At 32.8% G+C, this 18,235-nt stretch overlaps 3 protein-coding genes across 6 annotated transcripts; 1 reads left to right on the top strand and 2 right to left on the bottom strand.

The window, feature by feature from the left end:
• The first annotated feature begins 1,852 nt into the window (after positions 1 to 1,852).
• On the top strand, positions 1,853 to 6,270 carry LOC142521052 (uncharacterized). The gene is made up of 10 exons (XM_075624231.1): positions 1,853 to 2,010; positions 2,551 to 2,623; positions 3,100 to 3,214; positions 4,259 to 4,295; positions 4,425 to 4,494; positions 4,601 to 4,705; positions 5,080 to 5,230; positions 5,419 to 5,501; positions 5,748 to 5,841; positions 5,923 to 6,270. Exons 1-10 carry the CDS (start codon positions 1,930 to 1,932, stop codon positions 5,993 to 5,995), a joined length of 882 nt encoding a protein of 293 aa, XP_075480346.1. The 5' UTR covers positions 1,853 to 1,929; the 3' UTR covers positions 5,996 to 6,270.
• Positions 6,271 to 8,714: 2,444 nt separating this feature from the next.
• LOC142520888 (uncharacterized) lies at positions 8,715 to 9,663 on the bottom strand. Its single transcript, XM_075624049.1, has 2 exons — positions 9,500 to 9,663; positions 8,715 to 9,374 (listed from the first exon to the last, which is right to left on the bottom strand). Exons 1-2 carry the CDS (start codon positions 9,554 to 9,556, stop codon positions 8,916 to 8,918), a joined length of 516 nt encoding a protein of 171 aa, XP_075480164.1. The 5' UTR covers positions 9,557 to 9,663; the 3' UTR covers positions 8,715 to 8,915.
• A 4,598-nt stretch (positions 9,664 to 14,261) lies between these two features.
• On the bottom strand, positions 14,262 to 18,002 carry LOC142521171 (uncharacterized). 4 transcript variants are annotated; one of them, XM_075624396.1, is made up of 10 exons: positions 17,646 to 18,001; positions 16,912 to 17,037; positions 16,341 to 16,428; positions 15,941 to 16,056; positions 15,671 to 15,859; positions 15,361 to 15,500; positions 15,051 to 15,209; positions 14,881 to 14,961; positions 14,741 to 14,795; positions 14,262 to 14,608 (listed from the first exon to the last, which is right to left on the bottom strand). In XM_075624396.1, exons 1-10 carry the CDS (start codon positions 17,754 to 17,756, stop codon positions 14,423 to 14,425), a joined length of 1,251 nt encoding a protein of 416 aa, XP_075480511.1. In that variant the 5' UTR covers positions 17,757 to 18,001; the 3' UTR covers positions 14,262 to 14,422. The 4 variants fall into 4 exon arrangements, with proteins under 4 accessions (XP_075480511.1, XP_075480510.1, XP_075480512.1 ...); XM_075624395.1 differs by having other exon boundaries at positions 15,671 to 15,889; positions 15,971 to 16,056; XM_075624397.1 differs by having other exon boundaries at positions 15,971 to 16,056.
• Between the last annotated feature and the right edge of the window lie 233 nt (positions 18,003 to 18,235).

The raw sequence follows: 18,235 nt of genomic DNA, 5'->3' as shown, positions 1-18,235 counted from the left end.
ATATGATCTCCACTAGATTTTTTTTTCTGATTATTTCTATAGTAGGTCTTTTGTGAGACGGTCTCATGAATTTTTATCTGTGAGACGAGTCAACCCTAATGATATTCACAATAAAAATAATGACCCAAATAAGATATATGTCTCACAAAATACGATATTACAATTTTTTGCTTTATTTCTAATCATTACCTTGTTTGATAATAGTACATCATTATGATCTTTTTTGTAATTTGTGCCCTTCCAAAAATTATAATTTAATTTAATTTAATGAATATAATTGATGAAAGTCAAAGATATTATAATTATTACTAGAAATGGGCCCGGATGCTGACGAGGAAAAGGACTATTTAATGGGCCACAGAATCCATTCTGACTCGGCCCACTTATTGGTAAATCTCCCTGTGAGGGCCCTTTGTTTTTGTTAGCAGCTCCAGCTTAAAACATTTAAAATAAGTATTATTTATTTTTCAGTTAATAAATTTTACCAAAAAATAAATAATCAATACATATAATCATTTTGCCTTTAGTTTGACATATGTGTAATTTGTTATTGAACAACTATTACAATATAACCATAATTTTTGGTAAAACGACAAACATTCGTTCTGACATAATCGTTATTCGAATATTCAACGGTTTAGCTGTTTATTACGCGATTTATCATAAAACATATATAAAAACTTCATGTATCCCCAAAATCGATCCATTTCACGTCCAAATTCATAATAATTCTGGCAAAACCCTATATAAAATTTGGTGCATAATAAGAATAATTCATAAAGCCTCAACAAACTAGTCCCACCACATGATACAGTTTACAAAAATTCTTGAGGTCCCTAAATTCCACAAATAATTAATGAAATTATATATTGAAAACAGCTCAGCCAACAGGCAAAGAGACACACCAGAAGGTATTTGCCCAGTTCCACTCACAATATGTGTCATGTAATAAAAGGCTCCATTGAGTAAAATAAAAACAAATATATATTGAGTTTTGATGTACTCTGCATACAAGTGACACCCATAAAACGTCAGTCACTTATTTAATATGATGAAACATAAAAAAATTGTACATCTAATTCGGTGACTCTCACCTCAACTGTACTTACGTGAAAATGTGCAGAAACAGCTGAATTTTATTTGTAATATTTGTAGCATATATAAATTTAATAATATAAAATGTTGTAAGTATCAGTGGAGTAATTTATGCAAACGACAAAATCACGTAAAACAAGAAAGTGTAAAAGATATAAAGTGAACATACTTTTTCTTAATACTTACAAGTTTTCAACCCAACCATGAAATCTATGCAGCTTTTGTATCATGTTCTTCACCGTGTTCATAGCTCTATTTACTTTGGTGATATGCTGAAAAAAAACCTAAAAATAAAATAATTTTTTTTAGAAAACATATAAAGAAATAAGTTCAGTTTTTAATTTAAAAAAAAAAAACAGAAAATTTATGACATCTGATGGTAATTATGACAGAATGTCCAATTCTCTCTCTCTGGCCATTCAACAATTAAACTCAATACTGTCAAATATATATATATATATATATATATATATATATATATTACTATATTAAGGGGAGGGGTAGATCACTTTTTTTATATGATGCAATTTATTTATTTTTTCGTTAAAAAAAAACGGACTGAATAAGGTTGTATGCATCAAAGTATTAGTATATTGATGTGTGAGTATGATAATGATAAAATGGACAGTTGAAATTCACGACGGATATAATGCCACAATGGGTATCCATCAGTCACAAGGAATACATAAACAAATGATTGAATTAAAGATTTAAATGTTTTCTTCCCACAAAATGAATTATTCCATACAGTTTTCAGGAAATATTCTTGAAATTGTAAGTACGCGGGATTCTTATTTAATTGCCACTGCCCAAGAAAGCATAGATTCTCTTTCTATGCTGCAAAATTCAGCCACTCCAACCTCAACGGTTCAGGAAGATTATGGCATGAAATGCTTGTCAACTCATGGTCCACAAGTTCGGTGAATGTGACACTATTTCCCAACTTTTCTTTATAAAATAAAATTATTACAGTGTTTTCCTTCTTGTCCTAAATGTTCTTCCTATGATATAATTATGAACAAAGTCTGATTTTTCCATTAGTTATCTTTGTTAAATGAAGTGGTAAATTATAAGTTAATGATATCCTTTAGTACTGAATCCTCTTGCAGGGCCACGTAAGGTTGACAGTAGCCCTTCAACCTGAACGGTTCAGGGAAATAATGGATTGAATGAATTGCATAACTCTATTTAATAGCTATATACTTTTGCTGGTTTTGATTCTCTCTTTGCAGATGAAAAGATTGGTTGCTTTGTGCCCTTTTCTTTACATTTCCTTTTCATGGATGCCCCTTTCTCTCTCTCTTTCTTTCTTTTGAGTTTCTAGCTAGGTAAGGTGCAGCTGTTTTATTCCATTTTCATCTAACCCTCTCGAGTATAAATATAGGAGTCTCTGTTGCTGTTCCTTAAACATTATACATCAAGTTTGTAGTTCATTTTTACTACACGTTTGTGAAGGGAATTCTTGAGAGTTTCGAGGTTCATCTCTCGTCGGCAAGAATGAGCCATTCGAATTCATCAGTGGGCTCTGGTAAGCATCAAGATCCCATCTTTCTTGAATCTTTTTCTTGAATGTCTGTCATTTGACGTAAAATCATTCAAGGGTTGTTGCCAAATTCACCTTCAGATGAGTGAAGTCACTGGCTCTTCATATTTTGAGAAGCATTTTTCGTGAGAAATTGCCATTTAGTTCTCTTTTGTCTTGGCTCAAAAACTTCAATAAATTTGGCTCTCTGTTTTACCATTAGCCAAAAGAGCTACAAAATTTCAAATGCACAACTGTTTCTCCAATTTTTGCCCGAAGCTAAAAAGCACTCCAGCTAAATTTTTTTAGAAGTATAGTAGTTCAAATGTCATGCTTTGATCGTCATGCTGACTTGAGTAACCATACTGAATGACAATGGGAAACTTATGCTCGTACAAACCTATCCCACATCCAAAATTTACCAAGAAAAGATGTTGAACTCAATCGAGTAGAAAGCTGAATTCTTATACAATAATTCTCAGGAAGCAGAACAGCAAGAAAAACATTTGAATTTGGGAGGACATATGTGGTTAGGCCTAAAGGAAAACACCAAGCTACAATAATTTGGCTGCATGGCCTTGGTGATAATGGTTCCAGGTAAAATCTCTCTTTCTCCATGCTTTCCCTAATCATCAAGGGCGTTACAGTCATTTCAACTCAATCAAATTTAGATACCAAAACTATCCTTTTTGATCATTTTCTTATCTGCTACGTACACCTAATGAAGAACCAGTGAACTCGATGCATTTCTAAAATATCTCGACTTTATAACAAGTTTTTTTTTTATCAAGGAAAATGGTAACTAGTCTAATCAATTATGCAGGTAATAGAAAGTTGAGGCCTATATTGTTCTATCATTATTCTAAGATGCTAAGAATAGACAACCTTAAATTAGCATGGGGTAATGTGTCCACAGACTTCACAGCAGCAAAATCTTGCTGATATTTTGTTTTTTCTCCGAAAATTGGTTTTTACTTTATCATAAAGTGGAGAGAAAATTAATGGGATTTTTTTTCCATCACAAAAGGAAGATAAGAAAAGTTCATCGAAGCCAAATGTCAATGGCTACACTCATCCCATGAGGTAAGATTCCACCGGTAATGCAAGGATAAAACAAGCAAAAAGGGTTGATCTCTCCACTCAAATGAATTTTTATTTATTTATTTTGATTTCCAAGAAACAAGTGGCATCTCAAAACTTGAACTATATTTCAAATTTTCCTATTCTTTGAATTTATATAAGTTATGGCATATATGCTTCATTCTTTGTATGTTTCTATGGGACCACCACCACTTCGCTTTCAAAGTTTTACCTCAATATACAGGCAGAAGCAACAATTTTTGTTGAGAATATTCACAAAATTTGGCAGTACGCAATTTTCATAATATTTTTTTTAACATGCTCATCTTTTTTCCAACCATAGCAAATTCAACTTTAATCTCCACTACTAGTTATATTTAGCTCTTTCTCATTCAACTTTAACTTGTCATGTGAAAAGTAATTTGTTATCAACTGTTATTACCTATTTCAGAAGATAAAAGGAAATGCTAAAACTATATGAAGATTTAAGATAGATGTATGCTCTTAAGCACCTTGAATTAGAATAATATAAGTAATCTTGTTCTATATTTGTTTCCGCAGTTGGTCACAACAATTGGAGAATCTTCCTCTCCCGAATGTAAGCCTCAGTTTCTTAAAAATATCATCTAAAATATTCTGTTATGCTTGAATTTGTACTATATTTTGTTGCAACCAAATCGAGACCCTTTTCCAGAATTCAATGCATGGTTTAAACTATGTCATGCAGATAAAATGGATATGCCCTACTGCCCCGACTCGCCCCGTGGCTATACTTGGAGGATTTCCTTGTACTGCATGTAAGCAAAACTAAATAAATAATATGATATTCGAGTTCCTTTTCATGGATACGTTTATTTTGAAAGTGACATTGATCAAGTTTGTGGGTTATGATTAATCTGTCAGGGTTTGATGTGGGAGAGCTTTCTGAAGATGGTCCAGATGATTTTGAAGGTTTAGATGCTTCAGCAGCACATATTGCTAACTTGTTGTCTACAGAGCCTGCTGACAGTAATATTCTCAAAATTTCAAATCCTTATTCTACGTTATAGCACATAGGACTTGTTTTTTGATGGAGGAATAATTGATAATAGCAGCACAACTCAAATTTTATCAGTGCCAAATCGCATGGACCAAATACCATTTCACTGGCTTGAGAGTAATTGTCACTCATACAGATCACTCCACATTTATCATTTCATTTTTGTGCTTTTGGCTTAAAGAATTAAGGCAAAATTGTCTTCATCCTCACTTCTATATCTTCATATGCTCGAATCCATTTCCTTGTTTGGAGAGGAGATCGTAGAATTGAATATGATTATCATAGTCTTCAAAACATGGAATTGGATATGCTTATTGTAATCTTGGTTTACGGTGTATTGCAGTTAAACTTGGTATTGGGGGCTTTAGTATGGGTGCTGCGACTGCTCTCTATTCTGCTACTTGTTTCGTACAAGGAAAATATGGAAATGGCAGCCCATACCCGGTTAACCTCAGGGCTGTTGTTGGTCTGAGTGGTTGGCTTCCCTGTGCTAGGTGGGTTTCTGCTTTGCTTCTCCTCAATCATATAAATTTTTTAAATCTCATATCAGATATATAAGCAAAGCACATTCACCATTATCACATATCACACACTAAAGTTTAAAAAGCAGGCCACACACTCGAATCTCTGTATCTTCTTGGCCTCGTTTGTGATCAAAATCTTGGGTCTTTTGTTGTTGCAGGAGTGTGAGACATAAGATTGAGGGGTCCCATGAAGCCGCAAGACGTGCTTCATATCTGCCAATATTGCTCTCCCATGGACTTTGTATGTCTTGTTTTTCGTCAAAAGAATTTAAAATTTCACAACATTTGTTAGATCCCATGCCAAACATGGTCAATGTTTCCCAATATCTTGCACATTTTGCACACAATCTTATGTATGATCTTGTGTCCGTGTACGCTTGTCCGGTACAGAACCTGTATGGCATAACAATCGAATCACACAGCTTTGTTGTGTATCAACAGACAATCTCAGAAATAAGCACATTAACCTCATTGGATTCTTGGACAGGTGATGAAGTGGTTCCTCACAAATATGGCGAGAGGTCCTATCATACATTAAGCCAAGCTGGATTTCGAAATCTAGTATATAAATCATATGACGGGTATCCGAGACTTTCTTCTTCTAGATTTATACTCAGCTATCTTAGCAACATTTAACTATATTTAGTTTGATTGTTGTTTAGGATCGGTCATTATACTGTGCCTAAGGAGATGGATGAGGTCAGCAGTTGGTTACACACAAGGTTGGGACTTTAGGATTCGAACTACGAACATGCTTTTCAGCACAAGAAAAGTTGGTGAGAGGCAATAACAAGGGACAAATTGGCTTGCAGAGTGATAGAAGTTGATATTAATCCATTACAGTTTTGACTCTTTAAATAAAGTTTTGAGTTGTCGCTCTTGTAAACTACTAACGTATGATTTGGATTGGGTATTTTGTTGGTGATAGTGTGTTGTTTCTGTAATCAATCTATATGGTTTTTGGCATATTTTTATGGATGTATATGCATTTTTAATATTGATGTTGGATTTGGCAACACATTTCTCCTTGATTACGTGGCTTTGTTGTCTGATGTCCTCTGGATCTGTCAATACTTATTGATAAATTAATGCAAGACAACAGCAAGAGCCCACCAATTCTTAACATGTAGCCAATCAATTTGTCCTAAATCTCAGGCATCAAGAATTTTAAAAACCTCCCATCACTCTCAAAATCATCTACCCACATTAGGACATCCATCCTTGTCATCCTAAAAATTTGAGAGTTGTGCAAAGCAATGTCTCTGTGATGCTCCATCATCATCCAATTCAACTTGGACCAGCCACAGAAAGACGATTAGATTGGTGTTCAAACCTAGAATACTTCCTTAACTTGATATAGTTTCCACTGAATTTACATGTCTCTAGATAACATATATATTAGTGTAGATTTTGTGAACTCCATGCAGACTCTTTGATAACCTTCCCTCCAGTGATCCATCCTCGCCAAAGGGGGCAAAAAAGCTCAGTTTGCTGCTCTGGTGCAGCGAGTGAAGGTGTCATAATTGATGACTCGCAAAGTTGATCAAGGCAATTCAAGTGTCGATATCTTTGTGTCAGGCATGAGTGTTACAGTCTTTCTCCTGAGAGGAACATAGTAATGAGACAACGTGAGGGGGCTCCATACATATGGGAAAACGAACTTCTTCCCATTCTCTTTAATCTCCAGCAGGAAGCAATGAGCTTTTAGAATGGCTGTATCCCCACTTTCCATGCTGCACTTATCATCAGCTTTTAGAATGGCTGTATCCCCACTTTCCATGCTGCACTTATCATCTCAACAATCTAAATTTAATTCGTGCTCTGTATGATATCAAGGTACGAAGGTGCAATATTCATGATTTTTGTAACACAAATGTTCGTAGTGTGATCTGTTTTTTTTTCTTTCTCCTGCTTTTTAAAGCAAAAATTTTATTTACTATGAAATCTTCAACAAAGATTGATGCTATTATCAGTAAATACCGAATGAAGCACAAAGAAGTGGAGATAGGTTGAAACCTGGTAAAGAAAAATTCCATAAACATTTTTGCAATTGGATGGAAAGTGTGTAAAAACATCATTGAAAAAAATCTAATGAAAAAATCAATTTGATAGGACTAAGTAAAGGAGGTCACAAATTAAACACTCAATAGCAGAAATACTGATTTCTGGAATGTTTTTCTGTTCGTATTTTTACACAAGTCTTTGGAAAAAGCTGAGCGAACGCCTGCCCAAAAATTTCCACTGCATCAACACAATAGTACAATCAGTTAATCGGGATTCATCTGGCACCAAAGTTGAAATTTTAACTGAAGATAAAGAAGTACGAGTCATGGATGTTCAAATCATTATCTCTGCTTCTTTTCCCTTCAACAACGGAAATACTTACAGATAATCTTCCCAGAATATATCAGGTTAGTTTGATCAAATAAACAAAAAAACATTTGAATAAGTTTCCTCCCATCGTCTAACTATTTTCTCTGCGCAGAAACTACCAAAGATCATAATTCATATCATATGGATTTCATTTCACCGGAACCTTGAAGTTAAAGGGATTGGAGCACGTTCCAAAGGATTAGCAGAAAAATGTGCATATGGAGAAAGTAATGAGATTATGGTCGATTGGCAAGATAGAATGTGTGGCGGCTATGCTAATCCGGATGCTGATCGACGTCCATATTAAAATTGTTGATACAGAAACATGCAAGGAACAAGATGCTATGGATAAATTCGTATGGAGCAGACTCGCGCCATTGATCTTCTTTTTCAAGTAGATGAGGAGGTCTTCGTCACTGGGGACAAAGTGCAAACCCCATCTTCTTTATAATAAAACTTGGACGAAACAAATAATAAGAAAACACAAAGATATTATTGCACTACAACTATGAAGTTATGACTAAATAGTTTATAAAAATTAAGATTAACTTGCAATAACAATTTTCCTATTTTTTCCATGTATAAAAGTAAATTTCCAAAATAAATCCGAAGTTCAGCTTACTTGACACATAACATTATCTTAATTATTTTTATCATAATAAGCAAACAATCTAAAAATAACACAAAAACAAAAAGGAAGCCGGATGACTCCAACTAATATAGTAAAATTCGTGCTCGAGAAAAATGCTTCGTGTATCTACTGTCAAAATTACATTGTAATCTCTCACTATTTTTTATATGACAAAAACTTGTGTGACACGATCTTACAGGTCGTATTTTGTGAGACTGATATCTTATTTAGGTCATTCATAAAAAAATATTACTTTTTATTGTGAATATCGATAGAGTTGATCCATCTCACAAATAAAGATTCGTGAGACCGTATCACAAGAGACCTACTCTTCTTATAATTACATTTTGATTCTTATTTAAATATAAATCAAATAAATTATAAAAAATATTGTATAGATACATAGTGCGGACATCGATACACTAGTATGTAGAATATTAACACATAATATACGATAAAATAAAATTTCTCACAAGTAATAATTATTATAACAAAATAGAAATAGAAAACACGTAAAGGAATTTCTCCCCTCAATCAAATTCAAGGGAGAAGGTTTCCTCATATATATATATATATATATATACATACACACACGCAGATGAAACATGTGAAACAAATACAAAATAGCAAATATTAATATCGATTATTGCTTCATTCGTCGGATTTCTTCTCCCCACCCATGCCAAAGGTATTTTTGAAGGCATCCGCCGTCCCGCCGGCAACTTCCTTCACCTTATCCCCAGTCTTCTGTAAGCCGTTGCCACTCTTCTCCTTGCCGGCTTCAGCTGTTTCCTTGCCGGATTCCGCCGCTCCTGACGCGTGATCCCTGGTGGCATGGGCTGCCCCGCAGGTCTTATCCTTGGCAGCGTCTTTGGTCTCAAAAGTCTTGTCCCTTGTGCCTTGGCCTGCGCCGGTCACCTTCCCCTTAGCGGCTTCTGTAGTTTCACAAGCCTTGTCCTTGGTGGCTTGGCCTGCGCCGGTCACCTTGTCCTTGTCGGCTTGAGCGGTTTCAGAAGTCTTATCTCTGGCGGAGGTGAAGAAGTTTCCGGTGTTCTCTTTGGCTCCCTCGGTGTGATCCTTCACAGCGTCGACTCCATGTCCAATCTTCTCCTGTAATAATGGTAAAGACAATAAATCACTACCCAAAACTAATCATACCACATTCAACTGAACCCAAAAATTCATTGTCTCCACAAACCAGAATAATGAAATGATCAATAACGACGACAGAGTACCTGAGCATGGCCCTTGGTCTCACCGGCTTTGTAGCTGATCTGATCATTGGATGCCATTTTCAATCGCAAGTTTTCTTCTGCAAACAAAAAGTGTCAAGAATGCTAACGATAAGAAACGTGCTTTTCGAGTAATATAATGAATTCACAGGTTGCAAGATGCTTGATTGAGCTATCACAGAGTGGCAAATGGTTGTATATATAGAGATCGGGGAAGGGAAGGAAGATGCCAAGTGTGTGATTTCCAAGACGCGTGGAAAGGCCACGTACCCATTCAAGCATTAACCTCTTGAAAATTAAATTTTTTAAAAGTTTATTTTATGAATTTTCATTTTCATTGATTGATATTTGATTATGCTTTTGTGAAGAAGGTCTATAGGGCTAGGTATGTAGATTAATTATTAGGTCAAGTGTTTATTAAAATTAGTAAGTATTAATTATATTATTTATATAGTTAATATATTTAAATTTTAAATATTATTATATTAATTTTTTTTATATCAATTGAGAAATATTTTATCTTCATTTCTTTATCTTAATTGAGAAAAAATATAATTAATAAAAAAATATCTAAAAATCATATATTATTTTATTTATCAAATTTTAAATAAATAAAATATTTTTCAAAATGTCATTTTTTGTTATTTATTAAATAAATAAATTTAGATTACATTTTTTAATTATTTTTTGGAAATATTAAAAATATTTATATTGAAATTTTAATTAATATAATAATAAAAATAAAAACAACAATTTATGAATATCAATATACCAAAATTCACGAAAATAGTTTTTTACAAAGTTTGAAAATATAATATTAGATAAAAATATATATTTTATTTACTATGAACGAGAATAATGATAACTACATATATAAAAGTAACAAAAAAACTCAAAATTGTAACCGAAATTAAATGAAATGATATAACAAACGTAGACGCTTAAATGTATTTGTTTGCTTTGAATTTTGCGGGCGTTCCAGACATATATAAAATCATGCCAAAGTTTTGAATATCTCACTTGTACGATCAAGCATTGCGAAAATCCCGATTTTTGGTTGTTAGTTTTAAATCTTTGGTAAGCCACAAAGATAAGATTTGAACAAGGAATCTAGTGAAATTTGCAGTAAGAAATCTATGAACAATATCTAATTAATTATGCATATGAATCAGAATGAGTTTTTACATCTAAAAAGATTGAGGAATATGCTAAAAGTTGAAGGAAACAAAAAAAAAAATATATAATGGAAACATGTGACATAATTATGCTAAAATTCATTAAATTTGCGGAGAGTATTATTTGCTATAATTTTGAGTTGATAGTTGATGAAAATTTTCGAGAGCTTTATGATTTCAATCTTCTTTTGTTTATTCTTTCGGGCGGTTCCTCCCACTTTGCCATACACATTGCGGAGGACCGAGCTCTTACTATTTTACCAAAAGCTATAGCTGATAGTAATGGTGCAACACAAATCTTTTAAACCACACAGCAGCTCAAGCACCACGGTTCAATTGCTCTACCAAGCAGGGACAATTATTGCATCCAACAATCTCCCTCCAAATAATTACACTCTTTGTAATAAATGAAAATCGAACCATTTACATTGGTTCTGATATCAATAGTAGGACCGAGCTCCTGCCACTTTATCAAAAGCTATAGTTGACGGTAATGTTGCAACTCAAATATCTTAAACCGCACAGTAGTTCAAACAACACGGTTCGATCGCGCTACTAAGCAAGGACAATTATTACACCCAATACAAATTTTACATTAAAACTTTCTATGTAAATATAAAAATTTGGAAATGTACTAAAAGGACTATTAAAAAACAATAAAATTAAAATGGGTTTATACACATACTTTAATAAAAAACAATATTAAATGATGAAACTGCTAGAAAGAAAGATTATTTAAATATAATTCTTCGAAAATATTGATTAATGAAATAAAATAATAAATTATATAAAGTGATCGAGAGAAGAAGGCTGTAATCTAGAAAGCTGCCTTCCCATTATTAGGAGGACAACTCATTCTATAGCCCTCCAAAATTAATTTTGTTCCGAGATACACGGATATACAGATGTAAATAAATCAAATCGTGTATGAGCTATTCGAAACTCGATTCGATAAAAGCTCGTTTAATGAAGTTCTTTACGATAAACCAACTAAGCTTAAGTTTTACGATATTCTGCTTGTTAGCTCATAAACATGCTCGTTGGTAAGTTCATGAATCATTTTTTATATATAAAAAAAATTAATAGTTTTGATAGTTGATTTATTGATTTTGTACGTTACTTATTATATATTGAAAAATCTATAAATTTATATATTATAATAAATTTACAAATTTTAATAAGACCGTTATATTTTTATCTATATATATAATTTACTTTTTAATGAATTTAATGAAAATTTAAATGCATAATTTATATTTATTAAATTTGTTTAGGTTCGATAATAACTTGAATAAGCTCGTGAGCCATGAATATATTCGTTAAATAAAATTTGAGTTCGGCTCAATTATAAACGAGTCAAGCTCAAACATTCAAGAGTTCGGCTCAGCTCGACTCGATTACATCTCTACACGGACCACTGGCTTTGTCTGTTGTTGTTGGGAATTATGTCTATTGTTGTTGGGAATTACAGTCCCCTAATTCCGACAATAAATAATTATTTTTGATATAATCAAAATACAACAAAAACGATTATATAATTTCATAATGAAATTATAATCGAGCATATGAATATAAAACAACGATAAATTTAAACAAAATTATTTTTTAAAAAAACTAACCTATGGTATTTTTTCACCTTCTGTGAATCAAAGTAACATAAAAACCACAAATTTTTAATACGATCATTTCTATAGATGGTAGCATGTAGAAACTCAAAAACTAGAAATCAACTAGAAACTCAAAGAAATCGGCCACCAAATCAAGGATAAAGCCCAAAAACAACTCACTTGATTTGATTTTTTTTTAAAAAAAAATCTTTTTAAAAACTTTTTCTAAAAGTTAGAGGATTTAATAAATCTTATTTGTAGATATTAAATAATATCTAAAATTTATTCATAATATATTAAAGATTTTATTAAAACCTTTTGAGTATTACCATAATTATAAAAAAAATTATAATTATTTTATAATTATCGTTTATATATACTTAATATTTCACAATTAATTATATTTATCCTCAAACCCTTGAAGTTATGCAAACAATTTTATATCTTCACGTATGATTTCTAATTTGCATTCATAATGCATCATTAATTTGAAAGACGTAGGAACTATGTACTCGTAATTAGAAGCTTCAATAAATTAGATAAATTATTTAACTTATTGATTCCATAATTACTTCACTAAAAATATGGAATTGCATTCTCCTTCACTATATAGAATATCTTACTCTACAAAATGAATAATTATAATCATTACATATGGATTAATCTTCCGTAAACAATTCGTAATTGAGACTATAAATTTTTCGTTTATTTTTTCAATTAATTATTATCCTCGTTTATCATTACTTCACTACTGAGTTGTTCAATTCATATTTCAATTACAAATTAGTTTGACTCAACACTCAGTTTCAGAATTAACAAATGAGATAATCGTCTTTCTACTTCTCTCATGAACGAAGTCCATGTCAGTGAATTTATTTTCCCAACCATTCATTTTAAATGTAAAATCTAAAATGCAAGTATTGCAAACTTTAAACAAGCAAATCAAAAATCACATTGAAATTAAAAGATGTTTATAATCACATCAGCATTAAGATTATTCCATATATGATCATATTTATGTTTGATGTGAATTTCATAGTAACAACGAAATTTATATAAAATGTCTAATTAAATCGATCCAAATCCAACATAATCTTATTATATAAAATTGTCATCATCTAGATGTCTCCACATCAATAGTTCGGATAGGATGGTCACGGCCGTATTAGTGATGATTTAATCAAAAATCTCATATTTTAATTAATTTCATCACAGACTAAATTTAATTTTATTTTCTATAATTTTAATCATATTGTAATATAACTTTTATATACACTAAAATCATAGTTACATCTAATAAACTAGTGATTTTGTTATGATATTTAAGATAATAAATTTTATACAAATATGTTTAATAATAAATGTCGTTTTTATTAATGATATAATTCGAACTGGCACAATTTTTTTTAAATTTTAATTTTATTTTTTTGGGGTTGTTTTGTGTGGAATATGTCGGCATTTATTGAGAACAAATCGAGACTGAATACGCAATGTGTCATTTATTGTGACAGTAATACGTGAATACGTGGATTGTTTCGAAATTACATTAAATATAATGTCAATTCAACTTCTTCTTCTTTTTTTTTCTTTTTTTTTTTAAATCTTTTTTAAGTGACTCGTTTGGATTTACAATTTATCCAATTTTTTTGGGCATAGGAACAACTGGAAAATGATTTGTAAGATTAACTTTATATAATGTCATTGCAAAAACAAATACCGATACAGGTCTCACACTCGGATGATAGAATTATAATGAAATATACTATCAACCACCCTTTATCGAATTTGAAAACTCTCGATGTAGCATAGGAGTCGTTTTACCACCAATGGTCGAAAGTAGATGTACTAGTCGCTCATCGTCATTATACCGGGATTTCTTTGATCATCTTCATAAATAAACATAGGCAATACAAGGTATACCCATAAAGATCAGTCTTTAGTTGTATATGCCTTGGCTCACTTCACAATAGAAAACACATGATATACACAAATATAAACCCGAAAACCTGCTTTCAGGGGAAGACAAAAAGTACAAAAGTCAGCATGATTTTGGTGTAAAACAAGGAACATAAGAAAAGGGAGATGCCAATTCAAGCAAAAAAGGGCAAGCGTAGTACATAGTCATAATTAAGTTCAGTATAGAGCTAAGATCCTTTTCTGCTACGACTTCCAGTGTTGTTTTTAACAAGGGTTGAGTCCACAGGGTACAAGTCTTTGTGTGCAGATGAGGCAATACCATGAGATGGAGAACGAGGCAGGGTCGAATTTGATTTGTTTCCTGCCAAAAGCTCGGACCCCAAAATCTTGGCCTCTTCACCCAGCAGTTTCAACTGCTTGAGCAAAAAAAGTTATTGAAAGTTATATCTCATGAAAACTTTAATTTTTTTCATTCATAAAGAAAGTTATCTGATCATCTCATACTAAATCTGCCTTATGACACACTATATTCAGCAGACTGTTACCTGAATTTCATTCTCTCTCAAGCGATCTTGGAGAGCACTCATGGCGGGACTCAAGCTGCAGATTTTGTGAAACAAAACAATTGTTAGCAAGACAACAAGCTATCAAGATAAGGGAAAAGAAGGACCTTTTGGTCTCGTACCAATATTCAATCATTTTGCAAATGGAAGCTTGATATGTCGATGTGTGATGAATGAAAGAAAGAGGGTGAACTTTACCATCCCTACAGAGATGCATTGAAATTATATGGTCAATAAACGGGGCAATACAGAATGCTGAGGTAAGAGAGGAAACAGTAAACATCAATATCACCTCCTGTTTTGCATCAACGATTGGTTATACGCACTTCTTTCCTCTTCATATAGCACTCGTTGAAGGTTTGTAAATGATGACAGAGGGGAGTCAAGAACAAGAAGGGATGAAGAGGGCAAAACCAGAAGAGGGATTTCCTTTCTGACAAATTCTGCACCACTGCCAGAAACATAAAGATCAACAACAGTTCAACTAAATATAGATTCAGGCCATTAGATAAAATTCACTGAACTATCGTAATAAAATAACAATATATTTTCAGATGCAGTTTAAAATGAAAGTATAATGACTTCAGACATACTCACATTACCTCATCTCCAAATTTGACAGATGCATCGCTTCTTGCATACCTTCTGACATATCCATCGGATCTAAATCATGGATTGCATCATTTACACTGCTGACATGGGAATTATTTCCCACTCTGGAATAATTCGATAAGAGTCCCCCCTAGCCAATCAAAATGAATCAGCAGTCAACTGGAGTCAATTGATTCTAAGAGTATCAGATTAATAGCCCCTAAACCTAATATATAAATTTTGAACATACAAATACATCAAGAACTCATAAAGGTAGAAGACAAGAAAAAAAAGCTAAGATCCGTGATGATATAGCCTTACCTTAAAGGTTGTAGCAGTTGCTCTTGAATCACCAGTGTCCTGTTCTAAATTTTCTCCTTTGGCAGAGCCAAATGCAACCGTCGTTGTGTCTGAGGAACTTAAAGATGATTCAACATCTATGACCGAACTTTTAAGCACATGGGAGACTGAAACAGGTCTCAACACGTGATTATGTTTCCCATCTAAAGACTGAAAAGCAGTGACTTGAATCCTTCCAACCTATAATAATTATCTGAATTAAACATCGGAAAGAAAATTTAGCAGAGTTACTTTCTCATGGACTATCTGATTCACCCTAACCTTTTGGGCATCTTCACTGAAACAAGAAAATATCAACCCAACAAATCCAGAATCCAATAGTTGATACATAGCCTGGGTCCGAACATCTGCAAAGTTGAGATTCATTAACCTTAATAAACAATGCTCGGAAACAAACGACAAAATAAATTGTTTCCATTATGACCAAAACTTGAAAATCACACTATTTGCCAGCATAAATTAACAATTTGTCAACGAACAGGTAATAGCAAACCCATGCGAAGATGATTACATAATCCCTATTGCTTTCTGGATATAATCACACCCCATTCATTCGATGAAAAATCATCAGATGAAAAACCAAAACACTACAACAGAAGCATTTATAATTTTGTGCCAAATCAAAACTCACCAACATGAGAAGGAAGTACTGTGATATGAGGATGGGAATGATACCAACCAATCACTCTGGTTGTAGTTCCAGTCGCTATTGTCATTCTGTGCTATGGAGTTAATTTACAAATTCATTTTATAAGCACAAAAAAAAATATACAAGCCGATAAGCACCAAAGGAGCCACAACCATGGAATTGCCTACAAGTGGCACAGTAAAGGCCATAAGAGGCTGTTTATTTAGATGAAATCAACTTCATGCCATCAGTAACTCTAACTTAATAAAAACCAGCTAGGAAAAACAAAAGTACAGACTTTTCTCTGAATATAAAATAGAAGCGGGCCAATATTTACTTACATGCCATTTGAAAGATATAATTTCTTAAAAAATTATACACGCAACTGTCATTTGAGAAAACAGCTGCCTTAATTACTAGTTGTTCCCCCTGGAATTTCTCTGGGAACATAGAAAAGTCCATTACTTGTTGCAGCATAAGATTCAACGATTAAAGGAAAACACAGAGTTCTTTTGTAATCATCACTCATTCAGATTCATGAGATCAATGATATTAAAAATAGAGAAAAGGATATCTCAGCTTGAGCTGATGCAGCAGTCAGCTGCTCCGGATTAGTTTCTACTCTGTCTTTCTGCCGATCAGAACGTGGTTGTGGCAGAGCTCCCCATATGAATGCAGTTACACTACCATTCCTTGAATGCTGAACAGAAACAAGTAACTAAATTTCTACGTTGCTTGCAAAAAAAGATAACTGAGATTGCATTGAGACTTTAACCAAGTAAATTTAGCAGAGCACAGATTGACACCATTATACTAAAGCTGCAGTTACAACCGCTACAAACATCCAGTGACAGACAGATATAGGAGATTAAAAGGAGTAGAAATTTTCCTTTTCTAGTAACAATTTCAGAGCATTAAGGGGGGACAAATTGACAGTATTTCAACCCAAAATATACTGTCATAACCTGTGTTCTGAAACAAATTTTGCATCAATAGGTATACTAAATGCAGAGCTAAAAAGCATATAAAGCTACCTCCTGATTGCCTTTAAATTCTGTGCCATGAGAACATATACAACAACATATCACAAAAATCACTATTCTTTCTGAGCTCAATCCCAAACTCACTCAATGACTCTACTTCAAATTAAAAAATACTGAAAGAAAAAGCTGTGAAACAAGAATTAGGGAACCCAGCAGTAAAACACCAAAAAAAATACAATCTTTCCCCATACCATCAATTTAGAATACAGCTAAAAGCTAAAAACCCACAAAAAAAAACGCGAAAAAAGATATTTAAAAAAAAAACCTTGATGTCACCAAGAAGAAGGCCCATGATCTCCTCAGTCTCAGTTGACAATGCATGAGTGAGACATGTCAACCACACTTCCTCCGACATCTTCACCCTCGTTAGAGACATCCTTCTCTTCCCCTCTATTTGAATTTGTCTGAAAAATTATTTCATAAAAAGAAACTAGGGTTTTCTTCCTCGGATACCAGAAATGCTGCAAAGAAAATGGCTTCACGATCTGATTCTACTTCCAGCAAGAGATGCGAAACAAGGAATCGGGAATGAATTGGAGTTCGGACAACTGCACCAGGTAAAGTACAGAGGAAGGATGGAGGGTTGAAAATTAATTCCACTACTGTGTTTGTAAGCGTTTTTCCCCTTTTCTTTTTCTTTTTATTTTTTATAATAAAAAAACTCGTGGAAATTACACTGAAATAAATTTAAGAAATTATTCTTAAATCATATTATTAAGAAAATGGTTTTAAAAAGGATTCATTCAATAAAATATATTTTTCCGAAGGGTTAAAGTTTTTAAGTCAAAATGTAAAAAAAAAATTCAAAAAACAGAGTGATTAGCATTATTGCTCCACTTTTAATTAGACTTGACT

This window comes from Primulina tabacum, chromosome 12 (genome assembly GCF_025594145.1).
Source record: "Primulina tabacum isolate GXHZ01 chromosome 12, ASM2559414v2, whole genome shotgun sequence".
Taxonomy (NCBI): Eukaryota; Viridiplantae; Streptophyta; class Magnoliopsida; order Lamiales; family Gesneriaceae; genus Primulina; species Primulina tabacum.
Note: the sequence above shows the minus strand (reverse complement) of the source record. Positions and strands in the feature narration are given on the sequence as shown.